Source organism: Candida theae, assembly GCF_024610275.1.
Source record: "Candida theae strain CBS 12239 chromosome Unknown scaffold4, whole genome shotgun sequence".
In the NCBI taxonomy this organism is placed as follows: Eukaryota; Fungi; Ascomycota; class Pichiomycetes; order Serinales; family Debaryomycetaceae; genus Lodderomyces; species Lodderomyces theae.
Genome location: NW_026261436.1, coordinates 79810 through 102886, shown reverse-complemented (window position 1 = coordinate 102886; position 23077 = coordinate 79810). Strand labels below are relative to the sequence as shown.

Genomic DNA, 23077 nt, shown 5'->3' with positions numbered 1-23077 from the left:
TAAACGAAACTACAAAATAAATCAAACCTTTGATACAGTACCTCTCAATTAAAATTATTACTATTTCTAACAAGCTTCTCCGCAATCTATATCTTTGTTTTGCAGCAAGCATCTTCATTTTTCCCTTCTACCAAAATACTCTTGTTGAAAGTGTTGTTAGCTTGAGGGATATCCAAAGCAGGGTTCCTATCCCAAAAGTTAAATGGTGCCAACTGGATATTGTGAGTCTCCACCGGCATGACTGGGAAATCCTCTACTCTTGGAATATGTGTGAATCCCAAGGTGGCCCAAACAACACAATCTTCATTTCTGACATCATCAACACCATTGGCCCACACACCAATACCGGTATCTTTTTGAGATTGGTTGGTAAATTCTCCAGCAGCAAACAATTCATGGTCACGGTATTTTGTGACCCAAACTTGTTGAGTAGCGAATTTGGCTCTCTTTGTGTTGAACGAATCTTTATCGGCCAACAACATTTGTCTAGCTGGCATACCGATCTTGTAGCCAACTGGAGTTTTGGAAATTGGGTTGATGATATTTTCGTTGATGATCTTGTAAGTTCTGTTTGTGAATGGAGATTGTTCGACATATCCTGCTTTTTCAACATAGTGGCGATCGGTAACAAACCCAATACCAAATGGATTCAAGTCGTTATCCTTGGGCATCTTGACGGTGTCATCGAAAACAACCGTGTTCTTGTGTCCATCGACAGCAGGGTCAATTCTGAATGACAAGATGTGTTGATGGTAAGCAGCCATACAATTTGGTGCAACAACGGTACCCCAAGGTACCTTGACATTTTCATCAATTGGCATAGTTGACAAGATACCAGTGGCTCTAGTTTCAATATCAATGGAGCCGTCAGTGACAAATTTCAAGTTGATGATGTACTCGTAATTGGCAACGGTTGCAATTGTTTGAACTATAAATATTCTCTTTCTTGCAACAACAGCATTCAAAGTTCTATAGTTGACGTGCTTGTACAACAACCCATCATCTTGCTCATGCATACAAACCGTGTTTGGAATGGTGAATGGTTCACCTTGGGCATTGATACTATGTCCATCCATGTACTTGATGACACCCAAACAGTCACATCCCAAAGCCAACCTGTTACCATGAGCACCAAACCCACAGTCTCCCAAATCGAAAGCTTGCTTTCTATGATATGGCTTTCTTGGATCACCATAAGGGACAGTCATTTCAGACAATGAGATTCTGTAAAATACTTGTCTTCCCTTGAACCAACCATCATACACAGCAAAACCCTCTCTAACAGTTGGAGAAACTCTAAACTCCCAACCTTGCCACTTGACCAAACCATCCTTGACAGTAAACGATGGTCCTTCTGGTTGCGAAACCAACAATGGTTTGACATCCCTTGCCACAGTTTCCCCGTTCAAGTCAGGATGGTATTCGCTACATGGAACTTCTTGCCATGGTCCGGTTGGCACTGTTGTTTCATCAAATCCTCCTGGCAAAAGATCAATTCTAATGAATTTTTTGGTAAAAGCTTCGAAAACTGGCGAAAACTTCAAAGGCAAGGAGTAATGATTGGACTCACTGTGACCATTACCAGCCAAAACGTACATGAAGCACTGAATCATAAGTCTCTTCTCGTTTGGATTATCAATAGCATACATCCAAGGATCATTTCTGACACTGTAACCTTTTGGCAACTTCAACTTTTCAATTTCGGCTTTAACAGCAGGATGGTTGAGACAGTGCTTTTCCATTTCTCCCATATCATCCGGCAAATGTGGTCCAAAAACACCCTTTGGTTGTTGAACTTTTGTGATGATGTGTCCAACTGTGACATTGACCAAGGCCTTGTTAAAGTCAAAAGTATTGGTGTAATAGTAGCAGTAGAAAATTCTTGGAATTTGTGGAGTTGGCAATCCTTCTCTTTCAGCTGCAAGGTATTCAATCATTGATTTCTTTGGCGGATCACATCTATCAATTTGAACAAAATGGACGTTAGCGGAAGCTGGGTAAGCATCTTTGACCAACTTTGAAGCTAATCTAATTTCGTAGTCCTTGGCGGGGGCAAATGGATGAATCGACATCGTGGAAGAACCTGCTGATAATTAATGAAATAATAAAAAAGAAAGGAAAAGAAAAAAAAAAAAGAAAAACGACTTTCTTGAAGTTTAGAGAAGCTGACCTTAAGACATATTGCATCCTTTAAATATCCTCGAAATCTGACTTTTTGATGGACTTGTTTGATAGACGCCATAGTTGAAAAATTAATGAAGTTGCACAAAAGTAGATACCTATTTTTTTCCGACAGTCGCGATAAAGTTGTTCTCGATATGGACAATGCGCTAAACATGCCAAAACAAGTAATCCCCACCCCCTTCATATTTTTTTACTTTCACACCACAGCAAAGCAATTGCACCAAAGAGAGCCGCTTCTTGTCGTATCGCGCTTCCCAGATCAAAGTTGCGAAAAAAAAAAACAACAACTTTACGACCCTGTTTCAGTAGTTGCTCTTTCTCCAGCGGGACCGTTGGGGGTAATCGTTGTTGAAAGACTAGAAACGGGTGTCCATTTACTTACCATTGACTACACTGACGATTTAGCTCTAAGTGACGAATGGCATGACGTACCAGACATGCGTTGGAGACGACTGCATTTTTGTTGCGTCTCTACTTACTACTTTGGGAAGTGAAATGCGCAGCGAGTGCTCTCTTTTAGGTAATTTATTATATTCCGTCCTGCGCTTCCAACTCGATAACGGTCTCTTCATTATTTAGCGAATTACTTTGGACCTCCATCAGCTGATGAGCTGCAGATTTTCTCTTTGGTCTAACCTCATTGGGTAAGAAATCACGATAGGATTAGGTTTATCGTACAGGAGTTTGTTTATCGGTCTTCTGACATGCTTTGTCTTATCGTAAGCAAGTACGATGCAGAAGAGTATCTTTAAGACAAGTCGCTAACATGTGTTTGCCATAATTTTGAAACGTAGAAATGTCATCCAAGTCATTGAAAGAGCATTTCTTCAACTGTACAATGTTGAGAATTGATATAAACGTTCCATAAGATACCAAATCACCGCTGCTGTTAAGTGGTTGGCACTTCTGATAGCTACAACAGCGATAATGAAAACTAAACACATCCCCACTTCAGAGAAGATTAAAAGTGACCGAATAGAATTGTAACCTTCTCAAGCCCCTCACACAACATAAAACAATAACAGATGCTAGTCAAATTGACAAATGAATGACACCTTTCATTGGATGTCCCAGTTGCGTCTTCAATGTGTGGAGGAAAGAAGGAGAACTTACAATAAGAATAGTGGGGTTGGCTGAGGTGTGGGAGGGTAACGTGCAAAAAGGAAAGGTTGTTTTATTTTAATCTCACATACCCCTTCCCCTCCATAGTAGTTAAAAAATTTGTTGGGCAAAAATAATGGAAGTAGTCACGTGGATCGAGATGCTACCATATGATGTTAGACATTTTTTTCCAGTCACCCGATTGCGTCAGATGATCCTGAAACACCCGAGTTTCGCCTTGAGTCTTCGGAAAAAGGGTGGTCTGACAGACCACTTCATATAAAAAGGTCCACATTAGATTCAATCAACTTTGTAAGGGCTTCTCTTATCATTTGACAACAGCATACACCTTGTTTTGCATTTGGAGATCCAATATAACCCTGACATAGAGGAAACAAGACCCACTTTGGAGAGAAGAAAAAAAAAAAAAAAGAAATTCAGAAATCTCTCAACAAAATTTTTGAGTCAACCTTTGTAATCATCAACTTTTCGCATCTAGAATCCAAAAGCTAAAGGGATATATATATACCCACATCTATCGGTAACACGAAGAAAGAAATTTGACAAGAAAGGAATTGATATCAGATTTTCAAAGAGAATCAACAAACACTTTTCTATTCGTCGCATACCTACCGCATTATCCACACTATTTGACAACTGCTTTCGTGTCACAATTTGACACCCATATTCTCGAAACTACGCAAAGACATATCATTTTTATCCATAAACCCACCAACCATGATGAGCAGGAGAGCACAAAGAAACCCTACGTTATACTTGGCCGCCCTAATAGCAACATCAGCTGTTGCAATATCTTACAAGGTATATGACTCGTACCTCAAATCATCCTCATCACAGTCTACTCAAGACACTTTTAACCAGACATCTTTAACTTCTACAACCAAGCCATTCACCATATCAAAGAAGTACCTTAATAAGACAATTGCAATCACGCTTTCCTCATCCTTCCTATCGTCTCAGTTGCCGCTCAACGAGATCCTTACCACACAAGAAAATATGATATTTATCATTCCGCCAAACTTGAGTGAAGATGACTTGAATGTGAAGATCCCACCAAATTTCAAGCTACTCAAGTGCTCCAACGTGCAAGGATACTTACAGATATTGAAGAATCTAAAACCTGATTGTTTATTGTTGTGCAGTGATGACTTGGGTATCAATTATACGAATCTATCACTGGATTTGCGCAACTTTATCAGAACTATCATCAATGTGGAGCAAGACCAGGACTTATTGTTACAGGTAAAGCCAGTGTTTAATTAAGCGTAATGAGTATGTAGGGAGGGATTCAAAATGGGCATTTCTTACCATTACTTATATAATTCTACAGTCTCCACTTTTTCAGGAGAAAGAATTTATTACATAATGAATATACATATATATATACATGATGCATTAGATGTTGGGGGTAGTTAGATTGAACATTGGTAACTTTACTTCTCTTTCCCGGTCCTTTTGTCGCAACAAAACCAGAGTTCAAAAACGCGTCAATGGAACCGAAAATGATCGAACTCCGATTAGGACCAAATACACTTACACGCATAATCTTTTCTAAGTCAAGGTCAGATGTGAGATCCCGAATCAGTAACTGAAATGGGGTATCTTTAGTTACAACAAGTACGTGTACAAGTCTAACAGCTGGGAACCTACTTCAGTGTAAACCTACAATCCTCTCTTTAACCTGCCTAAATGAACATTCTCAAAAACATAGTGAAACTTTGTTTTACATTTTTGCATGTGTCTGCTTCTTCTTCGAAACCTATAAACAATAAGCATCAAATAAATATAAATTCTGTATTGTACAGTCATAAATATAAACTATAAACGTGACAATATAGTTAAAGGGAAAAGGATTCTCTTTGAACGATTGCGAAAAAGGGGCAGTCCTTAGATAAAAAATAAAAAAAATTAAAATAAAGAATTAAAGCAATTACTTATTTGTCTTTATGGATAACTCATCTTTAAGCTTCGGTCTTCTTTGCCTTTTTCGATCTCCAACGGTCTTCCAAGTCTGGTAAAGGAATGGCAGAAACAACGAGATAACTGTTTTGTGGATTAGCAAGACCGGCATAAGCATTATACCAAGCGATAAAAGAAGTCAAGACACCAAAAACACCACCAGCTTTAGAGACACCAACTCTTTGTGAAATCTCACCGATTCCCAACAACAAAAACGTAATGGTCAAGAAAAAGAACAACAAAAAGAATGCCAACGTAGATTTAAGCGTCATAACCATCATGAAAAAAGTGAAAATAGCCCACGCGAGTAAGAAAAGACCCAACGCAAACTGCAATTCTTGAGTGTGACCAGTGTAAGCAGCAACAATACCAAAAGCTGGGGTTTGAATGGAAGCCCAAGACATCCAGAAACCACCATATGAACACAATGCAACACCACCAAAGGTGTTTCCCAAAACAAGTTCAAACAAACCAGCAATCAACTGAGCTGCACCACCATAGAAATAAGCCAAACCAACAACAATATTTGGAATGGTAACTCCTCTGGCTTGGCAATTGATCAAACTAAGGACAAAAGTCGTCAATGCGAAACCACTCAAACCCAATGGAGCTGGGTTAGCATACTCTGGCTTTTGTGGTGGAGCCAAACCTGGGTTCATCATACCACCGAAAGCCTGGGCCAATTCAGAACGCAAGTACCTCTCATTACCAAAGTAGACATAGTCCCCATCAGATCGAACTTGACCCCAGTGTGGTCCATATGTGTCATTGTTTTGGTTAGTGTGCTGCTGCTCTTGCTGTTGACCGTCATGGTGAGCAGTGATTTCGTCTTGATTTGCCGGATGGGCAGAAACTGGCTCTTGTGTAGACATGGTTAATAATTCAGTGCGAAGTGGTGAATGAAACTTGATACTAGACGTAAGGTGTGTGTGAGTTACTAAGTGAGTTATTGGATGCTATTAGCAATGTAAGTTGAAAAAAAAAAAAAAATTAACTTCAAAGGTTTTGTTTGTTCCTTGATGTAAGCTAATTTAACTGATGAGAATCTGTAGCAAAGAGAGATATTAAATGTAATATATAGTGAATTTTAAGGAAACTATATGGGGTATATGGATTTGTGGGTGATGATGCACCTTTTTTTTCGTCATTTGTTAAACAGAGAGAAAGAGAGAGAGAGAGAGAGAGAGAGAGAGAGAAAAATTTAACTTCACAAGTAGCACAAAGCAGAGAGTGGTTTTGTGTTGATGCAAAAGTTGTGGTGCAAGGCATTCATATATAGACAGTGTACAGTACTATAAGTGTTGTTGTGGTGGTGTTGTCGTTAGCTGCACAAATGGGTTGGGTAAGTAAATAAATAAATATAAACTTTTACTAAATAATGACCGACATACTGTAGAAGCGAACATCGTGTTATCCCCCAGTAACCAATATACAACCCTCTTTGGAAGTGAGCGGGTGTCTTGAATCTTTTTGTTGTCTCGTTATCCGATTCGGCGGCAAGTCCGATTTTTCCTCCATCATAAATGCAAGTCGCTTGGTAATCTATATCGATTTTCCCATTTATGCGCTTCAAAGTGGAACCTCTCTTCGCAATGTAGTTGTGTCCATTTGATTCGCATTTCCGCTATTTCGTCCGAGAAACTTTGACGGAGAATTAAAACAGGCAAATTTGACCAGAGGGACTTGTGGTGTTGCTTCACATGAAAGCGGTGTTGAGGCTACCTTGGTATTTTCTCTGGTACCATCTGCCCACAAGAGATATTATTTGCCTAGCAGCTTGCAAAGATTCTAATGGTTTTCCCGGCAAATTATATAACCAAAAAAAAAAAAAAAAAGAAAACTCCGAAATACTTTAAAATTTTAATTTTTCTTTTTTCCTTTCCTTTCCTTTCCTTTCCTACCCGTCGATATATAATACATGCAATCGAATCACTTTAAAAAAAAAAAAAAAAAACATCAGCCAATTTGTTGAACTGTAGTACAATGACTTTTGCTTAATTTGGATTGGAAATAACGTGTTGCTCAACGTTAATAGGCTATGTAGACACGTCAACATTCAACTTAGGTATTGTGGTGGTCTTTGAAGCGGATGTCAGCTAATTTTTAATTTTTAATTTCTTTTTTTTTTTTCTTGTGTGTTGGCGGATGTTGCAAGTAACCAACCAAACATAACACAAGAGAAACAACGCAACACAACAAATACGAAAAAAAAAAAAGGGAAAAGAGATAGATAGAGACAAATGTGTGTAACTTTCGATTTCCGTTTTATTGTACGAATTTCAAACTATATGTTTCAACCAATTAAATAACATGCAGCCCTTTCTCCTCCACCTTCCTTTCAGCAAAGAAATCGATAAGCACCAGAGGAACAAAAGTTCTTTTGTGTTGATAGAGGGAGAAATGCAATACAAACACAGTACAACCCCACACAAGATAACACTACACACTCATCTACTACACCAAAATAGAATCGACAAGAGTAGTAACAGTTTAGTGCAAAAGTCACCTGTCTACCCTCTAACAATGCATAGTCTCACATTCTCCTACTCGTTCTATCGTCTCTTGAAATAGAGTGGCATGACCCCCTCCTCCCCCTCTGTGGTGTTTTCGTTTTCTTTTTTTTTTTTTTTTTTATTTTTGACCCACATGAACTTGCAAATGCGCGATGTTGTATAGTCACAATTGTGGAGCAATTGTTTTCATGGTTAAAGCTGCATATGCATTGAATTACTGTTTTCCAATGCGACATAAGGACCCCATACTTTGAAAATAATTTGCTTGGGTTTTGGTAAGGAAAATAACAACGGAAAAGATAAATCTTAATACGGCTGAATTGAAAGTCCGAAAGAACAAAAGCAAAAAAAAAAATACACAACAAATCAAATCGAATACGTTTGGTAAATAACACCCCCACAAAATTAGTGAGATCGGTATATACCGTTCCAAACAAGAAGGTTTCCAAATTAAAGTCAACACACAATTTTATGAATAAGTACAAGATTAACATTATCTCTTTACTTCTAAATTCATGGAAATCAACAAAATCGTGTATAATGGCGTCCACAAGGTCATAGGAGACCGTGAGCAGCAAACATATCACAGTTAGCTCTCTATTGTTGGTAAATATACCTATAGCGTTCTTAAAGTGATGTAGGTTGCAAGACGACAAGTTCTATGCGAGACGTTTGTCATAAAAAGACTAAGTAAGCGGACTAACACCAACAAGTTGATTAGAAGTACCAAGCACCTTTCTATTTTAACATTTATACAGTCGTGTTTGTTTCTGTTTGTCGCCGTTTAGTGTTGGGGAGCTTTTACTCACCTCGCTTTCTAAATCAATAGTGTTGGTGTATGTGGAAATTTGTTGCAAAACGGAAATCTCAATATGCGGAGAAAGTAGTTATGACCGCACAAACGAGTCACGATAACGAAAATGCTTTGTCCAGGCTAAATGGAGATTCTTTCTTCCTAAGAAATAAATAGATAGCCACCGTATGACAACTCCTCTTCGTCTTTCTCCTCTCATTTACTTCCCACCTTCTAACTCGACTTACTCCCCACCAACAATCTTCGAGCTAACCCCCTTGCTCCTTATCACCAAATAAGAATATGGCAGTCTTAGTAACCGGGGCAACTGGTTTCATTGCCCAGCATGTGATCAAGGAACTATTGAAACAAGGGTATGACGTGATTGGGACTGTGAGATCAGAAGCCAAGGGAAAATACTTGTCGGGCTTGTTTGATTCAACGCGCTTCACCTATGCTGTTGTGTCTGACGTGGTTGCGAAAGGAGCTTTCGATGAAGTCCTTGAATCTCAAAAGGATATCGAAACCTTCATCCACACCGCCAGTCCAGTTGATTTTCAAGTCAAAGATGTACAGAAAGCGCTTTTGACACCAGCAATCGAGGGAACAAAGAATGTATTAAATGCAATTGAGAAGTATGGAAATGTGAAAACCGTCATTGTTACTTCATCGACGGCAGCAGTTCGTGATTCCAGTGGAAATAGAGACCCCGATGAAAGGATCACTGAGCTGACGTGGAACAAAATCACATTGGAGCAAGGGTTGGCTTCAGGTAGATTGGGCTACGACGCAGCAAAAACCTTTGCAGAGAAGGAGGTGTGGAGGTTTGCCGAGAAGCACGAGCAAAATTTCAATGTCATTACAGTGAACCCTACTTTTGTCTTTGGACCACAAGCGTTCGAAATAAAGGATTTGAACAATCTCAATGAGTCAGCTGAGATGGTTAATCGTGTATTGAAGTTGAAGTCTACAGACACAATTCCCCACCATGTTAGTAGATTCATCGATGTGCGTGATGTGGCAAAGGCTCATGTTGAGGCCGTAAAGAGACCTAACGAGCTCAAAGGTACGAGATTAATGCTTCTCAGTTACGGGTGTACGAATGAGTTGATTGCCTACATAATTAACCAGCACTTCCCAAGTGTTGATATTCCGAAAGGGCTGATGCAGACACATGAGCAGCAATTGAAAGTAGGGGATATGAAGTGGGACAATTCCAAGACAAAGTCTCTTTTGAAACATGAGTTTATTTCTTTAGAGGATTCAATTGTCGATACAGTGCAACAAATCTTGGATGCAAAAGAATGTAATTGTGCAGTTAAAAAAAAACTATAGCTGATGATAGAGTAGATTTCGGTAAAAGATATAGACAACTCTGTGGAGCAGACATCGCTGTAAAGCTATCATGTTGGATATGCTTACTTGTAGTAGCCAAACTCTCAAAGACTAGTTTACCTTTGTTCGTCGAACTGGGTTATTCCTGCATAGTCGCAGAATTCTCAAACATTTAGCAATCTTAATTTCAAAACTTCTTAATGTTTGACCAATTTGCCAAGTCTACACACAATTCAAAAATGTCAATCTTCGTCAGTGGTGCTACGGGGTTCATTGCACAAAACATAGTCAAGCAATTGCTTCAAGCCAACTACAAAGTTGTCGGTTCAGTGAGAACACAAGAAAAGGGTGATGCATTGAAAAATAACATCAAAGATGCCAGCTTGCAAGCTGAGAATTTCACGTATGAAATTGTGGCAGACATTGGGGCAGAAGGAGCATTTGACGACGCTTTGAAAGCACACCCAGAGCTAGAGGTATTCATACACACAGCATCACCAGTCAAATTCGATGTGAAGGATGTCAAGAAGGAGTTGATTGAACCGGCAATAAACGGAACCACGAATGCCCTCAAAGCAATTCAACAATATGGCAAGAACATCAAGAGAGTCGTTGTTACTTCTTCTTTGGCAGCTGTAGCTGGAAGCAGAACCGTCCTCAAAGATGGCGAACTGGTGACTGAACAAAACTGGAATCCCGTTACTGAAGAAGAGATCAAAGATCCAAGTGATGGATATGCTGTATCTAAAAAGTTAGCCGAAGAAGCAGTTTGGAAATTCGCTAAGGACAAGTCCACACATTTCTCGGTCACGACAATATTGCCTGGCTTAGTGACTGGACCCCAAGCATTTCCCAACTTCGACAGAGATGGCTTGAACTTTTCATCGGAAACTATTAACAAGTTGTTGAAGTTGAAGCCAAATGATGAAGTGCCAAAAGGAGCTGGATTGTTTGTGGATGTGAGAGACTGTGCCAGAGCACATATTGTAGCATTTGAGAAAGAAAGCGCTGTAAACAAGAGATTATTTGCAGTAGCTGGAAAATTCAACAGCCAGGAAGTACTTGATATTATCAGGTCCAGTTTTGATGAATTGGATCAAATCCTGCCAAAAGGAAACCCCGAAGATGCGAAAAAATACGCGCCAAGACTGGATAGATACGATCAAAGTGTTACCAGAAGCGTTTTGGGTTTTGAATTTATCGATTTGAAAAAGTCGGTGGTTGATACAGTAAATCAGCTTTTAGATGATTAATCTAGAGAATTGCTTGTCTTGCAAAGAGAGTGCGCAAATCACCTGTACATCCATATCTTTGTAGTTTATGTAATAGCAATTTGCAGTAGAGTGTGATTGTTGATTCTATCCAGGTCTTGCGGAGATAAGCGAGACACATTCAGGAGAGGAACTCACTGCTCACGCCAGTGGGTCAGCACGGAATATGCTTTCCTATAAGTGAGTTGACTTCACTATACTGCGATTGCGAATGCGAAAAAAAAAAAAAACTTGGCAGCCGCATTTTGACAGGAAGCCACAGTTCTCTCACGAGCTAGACTCTCTGCCGAAAGCAATTAGGGAGCTTACCCCTTGCCCCAAAGAAAAAAGAAATTACAACCAACATATTCATTATATCACTCCGCTTCCACCCTCCATTTAAGCAAACAAGACAATGTCAGTTTTCGTAACAGGTGCCACTGGCTACATTGCTCAACATGTGGTCAAGGAGCTCTTGGCACAAGGATACAAAGTGATTGGATCAGTGAGGTCAGAAGCAAAAGGGGAGTACTTATCAAAACTAATTAATTCACCACAATTTTCTTTTGCCGTTGTTCCTGATATTGCTGCCGAAGGGGCCTTTGATCATGTATTGCAGGAACACGAGAGTATTGGGACCTTCATTCATACTGCAAGTCCAGTTGATTTTGAAGTAAGCGACATTCAGACTGGTCTTTTGGACCCTGCCATAGAAGGTACAAAGAACGTTTTATTGGCGGTTGAGAAGTATGGCAAGAACGTCAGAAATGTCATTGTCACATCCTCCACTTCTGCTGTTCGTGATGTAAGTGGCAAGAGGCCCTCAAACAGTCTCCTCACTGAATCGTCGTGGAATGAAATTTCAATTGAACAGGGATTGAAAAATCCAAGATTGGGCTATGCTGCCGCTAAAACATTTGCTGAAAAGGAAGTTTGGAAGTTTGCGAAGGAAAATCAAGACAAATTTAATGTGACAACGGTCAACCCCACCTATGTGTTTGGACCTCAAGCATTCAAAGTTCAAAATAAGGATCGCTTGAATGACTCCGCAGAGTACGTGAACAAAATTTTGAAATTGAAACCAGACGAAAAGATTCCTACATTTGTTGGATTGTTTATCGACGTGAGAGACGTTGCCAGAGCACATGTGGCGGCAATTAAAAACCCAAAGGAGTTCAATGGACAAAGATTGGTGCTTATAAACTCTGCGTGGACAAACGAACTTCTTGCAGCAATTATCAATAAGCAGTTCCCAGAAGTTGCCATCCCCAAGGGAAGCATCGGGGCCAGTGACGAGGAGTTGAAAAAGGCAGACTTAAAGTGGGATAATTCAAAGACAAAGCAGCTCTTAGGCTTTGAATTTATTCCAATTGAAAAATCCGTTACTGATGCTGTCCAACAACTCCTTGACTCGTAAGGAAGTATATTCGATTGTACGCTCTATAGGGAATGAAATTAGAGAATTATACAATTATGATACACTTCAGTCACACAACCAATCACCAAATTTTTACTTGGGCTTTTCACCCTTCAGGTCAGATTTCTCACTCTTGTTTCCGTCTCCTTTGTGGTTCTCTTGGTAGGAAGCATATGCCTCCTTAGCGTTTTATTAAAAGTTACCCCCATTTGAGAATGCTTGGAAAGCATCTTTGGCATCATCTTGGGTGATTTTACCAAACTTGTACAATTCTTCTCCTTGGTTGAGTAATGAATCCATTTTGTAAAAAAATACGATTTGCTTTGCAATGTAGAATGAAAATGTGTGTGGTATTCTCAAAAGAGGAGGAGAAGGGGTTTCATTTAAAATGAATGGGAGGAGATAGGAGTCCAAATTTGAAATTTGAACTTGTGGCACATAGTTGCGTTGCAATTGTCTCATACATATATCAAACTCCAGAAGAGAGTGTTATTGACACATTCATCTAATACATACACTAATCTAAAGTTTCAACTTCTTCAAGATCTCGATGGTCTGCTCATAACCTTCAATTTCAGCAACAACTTTCTCCAAACGTTGGTTGGCACTTTGTCTAGCTTCAGGTTTGGTCTTTTCGGTGAATTTACTAATAGCTTCATCATTCTTCTTTTTAGTTTCTCTTGCCGAATCTAATCTCTTGGAGACCTTGGCAATTTCGGCATCCAAGTCAACTTGTCCCTTGACCAAGACATGGACAGTACAGTCAGGACCAATAGCTTGCAATGCACATCCCGAAGGAACGTCGTCGGCCGATTTAACAACAGTAATCTTCTCAACACCTTTGATAAGGGATACAATAGAATCGTGTTGATCAGAAGCAATTTTGTAAATATCTTCCTTTCCTGACTCAACGAAAACTTGGCCGTTCTTTAAGATATTGTATTGTGATAACAAAGACCTAGCACCCTTGGTTATATCAATAACCAAGTCATACGCATTCAATGCATCAACATTGTCGTATTCTCTGTTATAAGTTGGGTATTTTGCCTTGACAATTGTTTCGGTATTATCACCCTCACGTCTGGGTAACCTTTGCCACATCTCTTCAGTGACAAATGGCATGAATGGATGGATCAATCTCAAAGCTCCGTCTATACTAGTATATAACGTATCCTGCGCCGACTTCTTTTGCTCAGGCGTACCATCTTGAATCAAAGCTTTGGAGTTTTCAATGTACACATCACACAAATCGTACCAAAAGTTATAAATGTGGTTGGTGGCATCACCAAAGTTACGTGCCTCCAACGCTTCATTCGTATTCTTGGCAGCAGTTGTCAATTTGTGCAAGATCCATTTTTCAACAAGTGACTCGTGCCCTGTCAATTCAGCTGACTTTGGTGGTACGTAATCATCACCTAGTTTACCCAAAACAAACTTGGTAGCTTGGTAAATCTTGTTACAGAACTTACGGTAACCTTCCACCCTCAAAATGTCCAAATTGATATCTCTACCACCAGTTGAGTAAGCACACAAAGCAAACCTCAATGCATCGGTACCACATTCAGGAATACCGTTTGGATAAGACAATTTTTGGCCATCCGTTGCCTTCTTCAATTCTCTAGGGTCCAAATTACCAGTGAGAAGTTTGTCATGTAAGCCTTGCAATGGAATACCTGTGATGACATCCAATGGATCAACAACATTTCCTAAGGACTTTGACATCTTACGTCCTTGAGCATCTCTAACCAAGGAATGGCAAAAGACTTCCTTGAATGGCACCTTTCCTGTCAATTTCAAAGACAACAATATCATTCGTGAAACCCAAAAGAACAAAATATCCCATCCAGTTTCTAACATTGACATTGGGTTGAACAATTCCATGTCTCTAGTTTTGTGTGGCCATCCCAACGTTGAAATAGGCCACAACCCTGATGAGAACCAAGTGTCCAACACATCTTCATCTTGGGAAAGAGAGAATTTCTTGTCTCCAAACTTAGCTGCTGCTTTCTCTAAAGCTTCCTCTTGAGTTCTTCCCGAAATCCAATACTCATTATCCAATCTGTCATGCTCTTCTCCTTCGATTTCAACAAAGTAAACAGGACATCTGTGTCCCCACCATAATTGACGAGAAATACACCAATCTTGAATGTTTTCCATCCAATGGAAGTATTCAGCTTCGGATGTCTTGGGTGTGATTGTGATGTCTCCCTTCTTGACTGCAGCGATGGCTTCCTTAGCCATTTCTTGTTGGTTGACATACCATTGTGGCTTCAATAATGGTTCAATAACATCACCGGATCTAGAACAAAGTGGAATAGTCATTTCATTGTCCTTTTGTTCAACAAACAAACCCTTCTTTTCCAATTCCTCAATGACTTTAGCTCTAGCATCGAATCTCTTCATTCCTTTCCATTCAGGGCCCGCGTTCTCATTAAGGTAACCGTCATCGGTATATATGTTGATGAACTCCAAGTTGTTTCTCTTTCCCGTGTTGTAATCGTTCTGGTCATGAGCAGGAGTGATCTTAACAGCACCAGTTCCAAACTCCATATCAACAGCTTCAGAATCAGTGATGATTGGCAATTTTCTATCGACAAATGGATGAAGGACAAACTTTCCGTGCAAGTGTTTGTATCTTGGATCCTTTGGATGCACAGCAACTGCGGTATCACCAAAGATAGTTTCCGGTCTAGTAGTTGCAACGGTAATCTTTTCATCTGAATTTTCAACTGGGTACGAAAAGGAGGTTAAAGTACCGAATTCAATCTTTTTGTCGTAACCAGGAACAGCCAACAAAGTTTTTCCGGGAATGTTCTTGTTGTCCACTTCCAAATTTGAAATAGCAGTGTTCAACTTAACAGACCAGTTGACCAATCTCGAGGCTCTATAGATAGTTCCGTCTTCGTGTAATCTGACGAATGCTTCAGTAACCGCCTCGGACAAGTCGGGGTTCAAAGTGAATTTCTCTCTAGTCCAATCATACGATGCACCCAACTTCTTGAATTGATTCTTTATTCTTGCATGGTAGTCTTCTTTCCACTCCCACACTTTTTCAACAAACTTTTCACGTCCGTAATCGTGTCTAGTTTTCTTCTCCTTGGCCCAAATTTGTTTCTCAACAACAGATTGTGTGGCAATACCAGCATGGTCAAATCCTGGAATAAACAAAGTAGTTTTGCCTTGCATTCTGTTCCATCTAATCAATGTGTCTTGTATTGATACAGTTAATGCATGTCCAATATGCAAAGCACCAGTCACGTTAGGTGGAGGGCAAGGAATGGAGAAACATCCCTCTGGCTTTATTTCCCCAGACTTGGTAAATTCCGGTTGAAAATAACCTTGGTTTTCCCACCAAGAATACCACGAGCTTTCCACGTTCTTTGGATTGTATGCTTTGAAAGCTGGGTCTTCCAACGGAGCTAGAATTTTCTTTTCACCAGGTTTAGTTTTGTCAATGAATTCTGGGATTGGAGTAGCTTCCTTCTTTTCCTTCTTTGGTTTTTTCTCCTCTGGCTTAGCTTTGGACGATTCTGCTTGTTTGGCCTTCTTGGCGTTGAATTTCGCCAACTTTTCAGCTTTCTTTCTTTCTTTTTCCAATTCCTTTGCGGTTTTGGGCTTTGGTTCATTTGACTCAAGGGTGCCTTCAACAGGGACTGCCTCAACGGGCTTCTCTTTAGTGACGTCACTCATGGTTCTAATATGGATTCCGTTTTGCAAATGAAATCTGATCGGTGGTAGTGCTGCTGCTTTATATAAGGATGATGTCTTTGCGTAGAGGTGTACCCGACTTGGAAGCATACACTGGTAAGAATCGCTTTATGAAAAATTTTTTTTTTTTTTTTTTTTTTACTTTTTACTTTTTATTCTTTTACTTGGTTATCGTTGATTGACTCATTTTTCTCTAAATACCCCCGTACACTACACTCTTTACGATTCCAACTTGCGTTTCTTCTCTGCAGGTTCGTTGGATCTAGCATTGTTCTTCATCTGAGTACCCAACCACCGGCTCTCCGACTCAGTCTTTACAGGCTCTTCCTTCGGTTTCAGCAAAATAATGCTGTCGAAATCCTCATCCCAGAAATTATCAATAGTCTGCTTTTGCTTGTTCAATCTCTCGGCCATTGCTTTCGACATTCTAGCATCAGTGTTTTTGTTAACCTGTATCTGTCCTAGTCGGTTTCCACCACCAGATCGGCTCATACCTAGACCTATCTCTTCTCCAAAGTCATCCATAATTGTTTCCTCCTGTTTACCAAACTCCATCTTATTTTGCGCTTTTCGCAAGTCAGACATCTGGAAACGTTCCTTCATTTTGCGAATCCTACGACCTCCTCTCTTTTTGGATTTTATTTCAATTGGCGCTGGCAAAGCCTTGTTTGGAACTTGGTCTGGTGGTGCCAACAACTTGTCAATTTTGCCTTCAATCTCAGACCTGAGTTTTGTTCCCAAGCTTCCGTCACTAGACGATTTTGCCAAGTCTATTCGTGCTGCCAATATGACTTTCCCACTGATTATTCTCATAACTGACTTTTGTATTTCAGGTGGGAGATATTTAACGAGATCGCAGTGATAAATATATCCTGTCTGGCGTATGCTTCTTGAGGCAGTTTTGGTGTTGGAGGCTAAATCCCTAACGCCTAAAGCAGGAATATTGCACGATGGTGTCAATGCAAATTGCTTCAAAGATCCCGTAGCTATTAGCAACTGTGAAGTTGTAATTGGACCAATAATTGCTGAAACGTTTGGTGCAAACTTGGCAAGTTTATCCGATATAAATTTTGAGAGCTGTTGTAGAACCTCATCTAACTCAAGGACCAATAAAGCACACGATTTGACCTTGTTGAAATCCTCCTCTGACAATTTAAACTCATCTCGTGACTGCTGTAGTGCCGATATGGTGATTAGGAGAACTTTGTCATTAGTCATTAGTCTTTTTAGTTCGGATTCGTATCTTTTTATGTTAGCAAGGTCTTGCTCGATAATCATGGCGATCCTTGCATAGTCGATGTTGTTTCGTACAAGGTTCTCCAATTCTGGAAAAACCAATTTATATTGCATCTTTAATAGCATCGTGAATGCTAAAATTTCGTTGTTTATTATCGAAGACAACTCATTGATAGTTACGATAAATTTGTATTCATTGGACTGGTACTCGCTGTCGTTGCCAATTTCTGCCAACAACTCCATATAATCCACTTCGTCTTCGTCTGCTTGCTCTTTAAATTTGGCCTTCAATGCCGGTATCAATGGAAATACTTTCGATAGGCTTACAAAATCAGCCACAGACTCGATATTAGGGTGCTCCAATACAACTTGGAACGGACTATTTGTGGCATTGAAAGCTATTAGATCAGCTAACATTGCCTGCAAGGAGTCTCCGCTTCTGTAATCATTATGATCGTTAACCTCTTCATCGGAGCTCCCCAAATCCTCCAACAACTGCCTTTCGTAATCTGTCATTCTATCCTCTTACACAACCAGTAAGTCGTACTGAAGGAAAAAATAAAAAAAAAAAAGAAAATAAAAATAAAGTGAGTGAAAAAAAGCGGCTACAAATCCACACGATGAGCTATCTCTATTGACTATGTCATTCAAAGTCAACACATCTGTGCTAAGCAACGCAGATGGATCAGCTGAACTCACTATAAATGGAACAAAGTGCTTAGTATCTGTATCGGGTCCAATAGAGCCCAAAACTCGTCAAGAACTCCCGACTCAGGCCAGTCTTGAAATAATAGTGCGTCCGGCACATGGTCTTTCCACAACCAGGGAGAAACTTCTTGAGGACAAATTGCGTTCTCTACTTCAATCAATCATAATACGTTATCAGTACCCTCGACAGCTAATTCAAATTGTTGTTCAGTTTTTGGTTGTTGATGAGCAACCCGAATATACTTGCAATGAATTGAATGCAGCAATCAACGGCTGTTTCTTGGCATTGATTGACGCGGATTTAGCGTTGTATCTGAGCTTTGCATCCACAAGCGTTTGTCTCAATCTGTCTAATTTGACCACAGATCCCACAGGCGATGTCATTGCAACGAGTGACTCCCATCATGTAATATGTTTCAGTATACAAGATGGTAGAGCTGGTAAGTTGTTGCTTTTGGAGAGTGCAGGAGAATTTAAAGAGCCCCAATTGTTTGATTTAATTTCAAAGAGTGTGCCAATAGTGGAAAAGTTGCACCAGTTACACAGGGAAGCTATTGAGGCAAAGATAGAGAAGGATTACATCTGGAGCGACCAAATGATGTAAAAACAAGGTCTTGTTTAGTTATGCTAAAAATAAATGTCATTATACTAATATAAAGTGGCCAAGGGGTTCAACCTAGGGTTGGCATCTCCTGCTCCCGCATTCAACAAATTAATCTCTCCAGTGCCAAACTTGTTGTTTGGGTTCGACTTGTGTTTGAAAGTGAATCCAATAAAGTTATTTTGTCCAACTCTCTTTACACTGCTCTTCTCTAGCAACTGCTCGTTTTGCTCTTGCCTAGCAAAGACGTCTTTGTATTTCATCATCATCTCTTCATCCTCAAAATCGTCAAAGTAACCAGCGTCTTCTTCATTGTCCAATTGAGGGGTAAATGGAGGTGTGCGCTCTCTCAAATTGCTCCAGCTCTTGATATCTGCAAAATAAGCCATTTGCTGTACCTGCTTGAAAGTACGTAATCTGCTATTCGGAGATGCAATCAACTTTGTTATCAAAGCCCAGGTCCGGTCACTAAACACGTACCTGCCATCTTTAGTCTGTGGTCTACGTAAAGCTGTTTTCCAGTTTTTCAAGTTCTGATATGTTTCATCTTGTTTGGAGCCGGAGAATGGAGGGTACCCACACAAGGCTTCAAATAACATGCACCCTAATGACCAATAATCAATGGTGTAATCGTAACTTTTTCCCTCCAATACCTCCAAAGCCATGTAATCTGGAGAGCCGACTATAGAATTGGCCAAGTTATGATGTCCTTGACTTTTCTTGAAAATCTTTTGTCTTTCCATCATCATTCGAGATGGTACGTGGTACTCTTCCAAGTCTTCTAAATTCTTCAATCTCAATCTCATGGACTCGATCCTATCGTTTGACACTGTACCAGCAGCCAACCCAAAGTCAGTTAGCTTGATATGGCCCTTTGAGTCAATCAAGAAGTTCTCTGGTTTTAAATCACGATGGGTGAATCCCAATTCGTGGAGCGAGTTGACAGCAGCAAACATTTCACTTATGTAAAATCTAGCATGAGGTGGGATTAAGTAGCCGGTATTGTTCAACAACGTTCTGAAATCTCCTCCAGGCACAAACTCCATGGCCAAAAATACTTTTTCTGGATCTTGAAATGCATACAAAAGCTTGACCAACCATTCGCTTCTTGTGTTAGTCAAAATATCCCTCTCAGTCAAGACATGTCTTGTTTCGTCCAACTTCACAAGTAACTTTTTATTCAAAACCTTCAATGCGCAAACTTCACGTGTATCTTTCTTTCTGGCCAAAAACACTTGACCATATCCACCTTGTCCAACTTGAGTGATCATTTCAAAATCCTTATGCTTTGGCTTCAATCTTCGTTTCCTCAATAAGGCTCTCTCACGACCAATGTAGTTTTTCCATTCTAACTGCTGTCTTTGAGGATCTTGGTTGATGCTTGGGTCAGTAAGAAGTTTGCTTTCCACATATTGCGAACGCTCCCTTCTGCTGATTACGTAGTCAAACATGTCACAGTAGTAGTCCAAAAAGTACAATTGGGCGACCGAAGTTAACCTTTTTGTCTTTGGATCATTCACACGTTTTTGAAATTCTTCTTGAGAAAGCTTGTATCTTTGGTTTGGTGGTGGCTGTAATTGGTTGATATTGTCTTGCAAAGTCTGTCTGCGGTTCAGGTTTATGTTCTTAGCTCCAAGTACCTCATGCAGATGACCTGGCGTTGGCGTTGGAGTTGAAGGCCGCAGTGGTTGGTTGTACCTACTTTTGGAAATCGGAGTACCAGCGACTGGAGAATTGTGCAAAATCGATTTGGTGGGTGAGTTCATAGGGGTAATATTTTCCTTGTTAATCTGTACTCTGGCGGGGGTGGCATTATAGGTACCCCAGGATTTGCCATGATTTGGTGACCTGTAGCTGGTATCAATATCCATCATGTTGCTGGAGATGGAAACGTTCTCCATTGATTCGGAGATATCTCCCATATCATGCATCTGTTGATGCCTTGGTGACCTTGAGAAAAAGCTGGTCATTTACTGAAGCTGCTGGAGAAAAGAGAACTGTGTATGGGATGGTACCGGGTTGTGGATTGTTGTGGAGTGTTTGTGAAGATATGCCGCCCGGTATCTAAGCAAAATTCGAGATATCCTTGGAGTGGGGTGGGGGGTAAAAGCAGTATAAATAGTTTGGCGGAAAAAAAAGCAATGAAAGGAAAACGGCTGTTGCGAATAGAATTCTTTTCAAGAACGTTGCCTGGTTGAGTTGAATAGTGGAACTGTGAAACAAGCAAAGTTGTGGGTGTACATTATTAGACTTTGATATCTCTGTCTTTTTTTTTTTCTTTTTTGATCTGTTTCTCTTGTTTACAATTTAGCCAAATTGGGAAAAGAAAAAGAAATTTTTACGTGAGTCTGTTTTGCAACTCATAATTTGGCGCGACCTCACCATGCCCCCAGCCCAAACTCTGACGTAAATGATTCATTTCTGCCTTAGTTCCTCCTAACACATTTAAAGCCCCCCCTGATGCAGCGTCTATTTGTGACATTAATCAACAACTATTTCAATCGAACAAGAAAGGGCGGTGACGAACATTTTACCATTAGTACACGCTTGTTTTTAAACGTTTTTTTCTGACCCAAAGTGCGCGATTACGGCGTCCCCGTCTGGCGATTTAGAAGAATGCAGAACTGTTCAAGCATTCATATCTTTACTTTTGTGTATTAATTAACTCTAGACCAAATTTTGTCCCCGAATTTCAGGTTCACGTCTTTGCTTGTTGAACATTTCGAAAAGTATAAATTCGAGCAATTCCTTGGATTTCGAAAGAAACAACGATCGTCTTCTTTCCAACTTCAACTCACTAAATCAACTCGAAATGGATTCATTACTCAAGCAAGGAGAAGAATTGTACAAGTCTGGTAAAATCACCCAAGATGATGCCAAAGATGCTTTCCAAGCATTCTCAAATGGGGGTAACTTTCAAGAAAATGCTAAGGAGGCATATGCTTCCTACCAAGAGAACCACAAAGGAGACGGAAACAAGAGTGAGAAATCTGACCTGAAGGGTGAAAAGTCTGAATCTAAGTAAATTTCCTACAGTGTTTGTAGCCACATAATACATGAAATTTAGATTCCTTTTTTTTATCATAATGAATCTGTATTGATAGTTCATCAGAGCTCAAGGCATAAGTTTTCGCTACTTCGACTACCAGGTTCTGCAACTCCTATTTTGCATCCAAGATTTGTTGCACTGTATCGACAATTGAATCCTCTAAAGAAATAAACTCATGTTTCAAAAGAGACTTTGTCTTGGAATTGTCCCACTTCATATCCCCTACTTTCAATTGCTGCTCATGTGTCTGCATCAGCCCTTTCGGAATATCAACACTTGGGAAGTGCTGGTTAATTATGTAGGCAATCAACTCATTCGTACACCCGTAACTGAGAAGCATTAATCTCGTACCTTTGAGCTCGTTAGGTCTCTTTACGGCCTCAACATGAGCCTTTGCCACATCACGCACATCGATGAATCTACTAACATGGTGGGGAATTGTGTCTGTAGACTTCAACTTCAATACACGATTAACCATCTCAGCTGACTCATTGAGATTGTTCAAATCCTTTATTTCGAACGCTTGTGGTCCAAAGACAAAAGTAGGGTTCACTGTAATGACATTGAAATTTTGCTCGTGCTTCTCGGCAAACCTCCACACCTCCTTCTCTGCAAAGGTTTTTGCTGCGTCGTAGCCCAATCTACCTGAAGCCAACCCTTGCTCCAATGTGATTTTGTTCCACGTCAGCTCAGTGATCCTTTCATCGGGGTCTCTATTTCCACTGGAATCACGAACTGCTGCCGTCGATGAAGTAACAATGACGGTTTTCACATTTCCATACTTCTCAATTGCATTTAATACATTCTTTGTTCCCTCGATTGCTGGTGTCAAAAGCGCTTTCTGTACATCTTTGACTTGAAAATCAACTGGACTGGCGGTGTGGATGAAGGTTTCGATATCCTTTTGAGATTCAAGGACTTCATCGAAAGCTCCTTTCGCAACCACGTCAGACACAACAGCATAGGTGAAGCGCGTTGAATCAAACAAGCCCGACAAGTATTTTCCCTTGGCTTCTGATCTCACAGTCCCAATCACGTCATACCCTTGTTTCAATAGTTCCTTGATCACATGCTGGGCAATGAAACCAGTTGCCCCGGTTACTAAGACTGCCATCATAAAGTTTGAAACTGCTAGCTTCTGAAATCGAATCTCTCATGGCGAAAAACTCATCCACTTAAATACCCGATACCAAGACTTTTTT

The 23077-nt window shown here is 40.1% G+C and overlaps 12 protein-coding genes across 12 annotated transcripts; 6 read left to right on the top strand and 6 right to left on the bottom strand. All coding sequences in view use genetic code 12, as the record gives it.

Annotated features, from left to right (window-relative positions):
* Window positions 1-86: 86 nt before the first annotated feature.
* AMO2 (Amo2p) lies at window positions 87-2072 on the bottom strand (the record flags this gene model as incomplete). The annotated part of the gene is made up of 1 exon (XM_051751904.1): window positions 87-2072. The coding sequence occupies one exon, from the start codon at window positions 2070-2072 to the stop codon at window positions 87-89; it is 1986 nt and encodes a 661-aa protein (XP_051608812.1).
* Window positions 2073-4023: 1951 nt separating this feature from the next.
* PEX22 (Pex22p) lies at window positions 4024-4569 on the top strand (the record flags this gene model as incomplete). Its single annotated transcript, XM_051751903.1, has 1 exon — window positions 4024-4569. The coding sequence occupies one exon, from the start codon at window positions 4024-4026 to the stop codon at window positions 4567-4569; it is 546 nt and encodes a 181-aa protein (XP_051608811.1).
* Window positions 4570-5267: 698 nt separating this feature from the next.
* Window positions 5268-6137, bottom strand: FRP3 (putative ammonium permease; the record flags this gene model as incomplete). The annotated part of the gene is made up of 1 exon (XM_051751902.1): window positions 5268-6137. One exon carries the CDS (start codon window positions 6135-6137, stop codon window positions 5268-5270), a length of 870 nt encoding a protein of 289 aa, XP_051608810.1.
* Window positions 6138-8874: 2737 nt separating this feature from the next.
* KGF57_002573 (uncharacterized protein) lies at window positions 8875-9906 on the top strand (the record flags this gene model as incomplete). Its single annotated transcript, XM_051751901.1, has 1 exon — window positions 8875-9906. One exon carries the CDS (start codon window positions 8875-8877, stop codon window positions 9904-9906), a length of 1032 nt encoding a protein of 343 aa, XP_051608809.1.
* Window positions 9907-10145: 239 nt separating this feature from the next.
* Window positions 10146-11159, top strand: KGF57_002572 (uncharacterized protein; the record flags this gene model as incomplete). Its single annotated transcript, XM_051751900.1, has 1 exon — window positions 10146-11159. One exon carries the CDS (start codon window positions 10146-10148, stop codon window positions 11157-11159), a length of 1014 nt encoding a protein of 337 aa, XP_051608808.1.
* A 412-nt stretch (window positions 11160-11571) lies between these two features.
* KGF57_002571 (uncharacterized protein) lies at window positions 11572-12573 on the top strand (the record flags this gene model as incomplete). The annotated part of the gene is made up of 1 exon (XM_051751899.1): window positions 11572-12573. One exon carries the CDS (start codon window positions 11572-11574, stop codon window positions 12571-12573), a length of 1002 nt encoding a protein of 333 aa, XP_051608807.1.
* A 522-nt stretch (window positions 12574-13095) lies between these two features.
* On the bottom strand, window positions 13096-16371 carry VAS1 (valine--tRNA ligase; the record flags this gene model as incomplete). Its single annotated transcript, XM_051751898.1, has 1 exon — window positions 13096-16371. The coding sequence occupies one exon, from the start codon at window positions 16369-16371 to the stop codon at window positions 13096-13098; it is 3276 nt and encodes a 1091-aa protein (XP_051608806.1).
* A 129-nt stretch (window positions 16372-16500) lies between these two features.
* On the bottom strand, window positions 16501-18033 carry KGF57_002569 (U4/U6-U5 snRNP complex subunit; the record flags this gene model as incomplete). The annotated part of the gene is made up of 1 exon (XM_051751897.1): window positions 16501-18033. One exon carries the CDS (start codon window positions 18031-18033, stop codon window positions 16501-16503), a length of 1533 nt encoding a protein of 510 aa, XP_051608805.1.
* A 124-nt stretch (window positions 18034-18157) lies between these two features.
* On the top strand, window positions 18158-18829 carry KGF57_002568 (exosome non-catalytic core subunit; the record flags this gene model as incomplete). The annotated part of the gene is made up of 1 exon (XM_051751896.1): window positions 18158-18829. The coding sequence occupies one exon, from the start codon at window positions 18158-18160 to the stop codon at window positions 18827-18829; it is 672 nt and encodes a 223-aa protein (XP_051608804.1).
* Window positions 18830-18873: 44 nt separating this feature from the next.
* On the bottom strand, window positions 18874-20796 carry DBF2 (serine/threonine-protein kinase; the record flags this gene model as incomplete). Its single annotated transcript, XM_051751894.1, has 1 exon — window positions 18874-20796. The coding sequence occupies one exon, from the start codon at window positions 20794-20796 to the stop codon at window positions 18874-18876; it is 1923 nt and encodes a 640-aa protein (XP_051608803.1).
* Window positions 20797-21638: 842 nt separating this feature from the next.
* KGF57_002566 (uncharacterized protein) lies at window positions 21639-21851 on the top strand (the record flags this gene model as incomplete). The annotated part of the gene is made up of 1 exon (XM_051751893.1): window positions 21639-21851. The coding sequence occupies one exon, from the start codon at window positions 21639-21641 to the stop codon at window positions 21849-21851; it is 213 nt and encodes a 70-aa protein (XP_051608802.1).
* A 136-nt stretch (window positions 21852-21987) lies between these two features.
* On the bottom strand, window positions 21988-22992 carry KGF57_002565 (uncharacterized protein; the record flags this gene model as incomplete). The annotated part of the gene is made up of 1 exon (XM_051751892.1): window positions 21988-22992. One exon carries the CDS (start codon window positions 22990-22992, stop codon window positions 21988-21990), a length of 1005 nt encoding a protein of 334 aa, XP_051608801.1.
* Window positions 22993-23077: the final 85 nt, after the last annotated feature.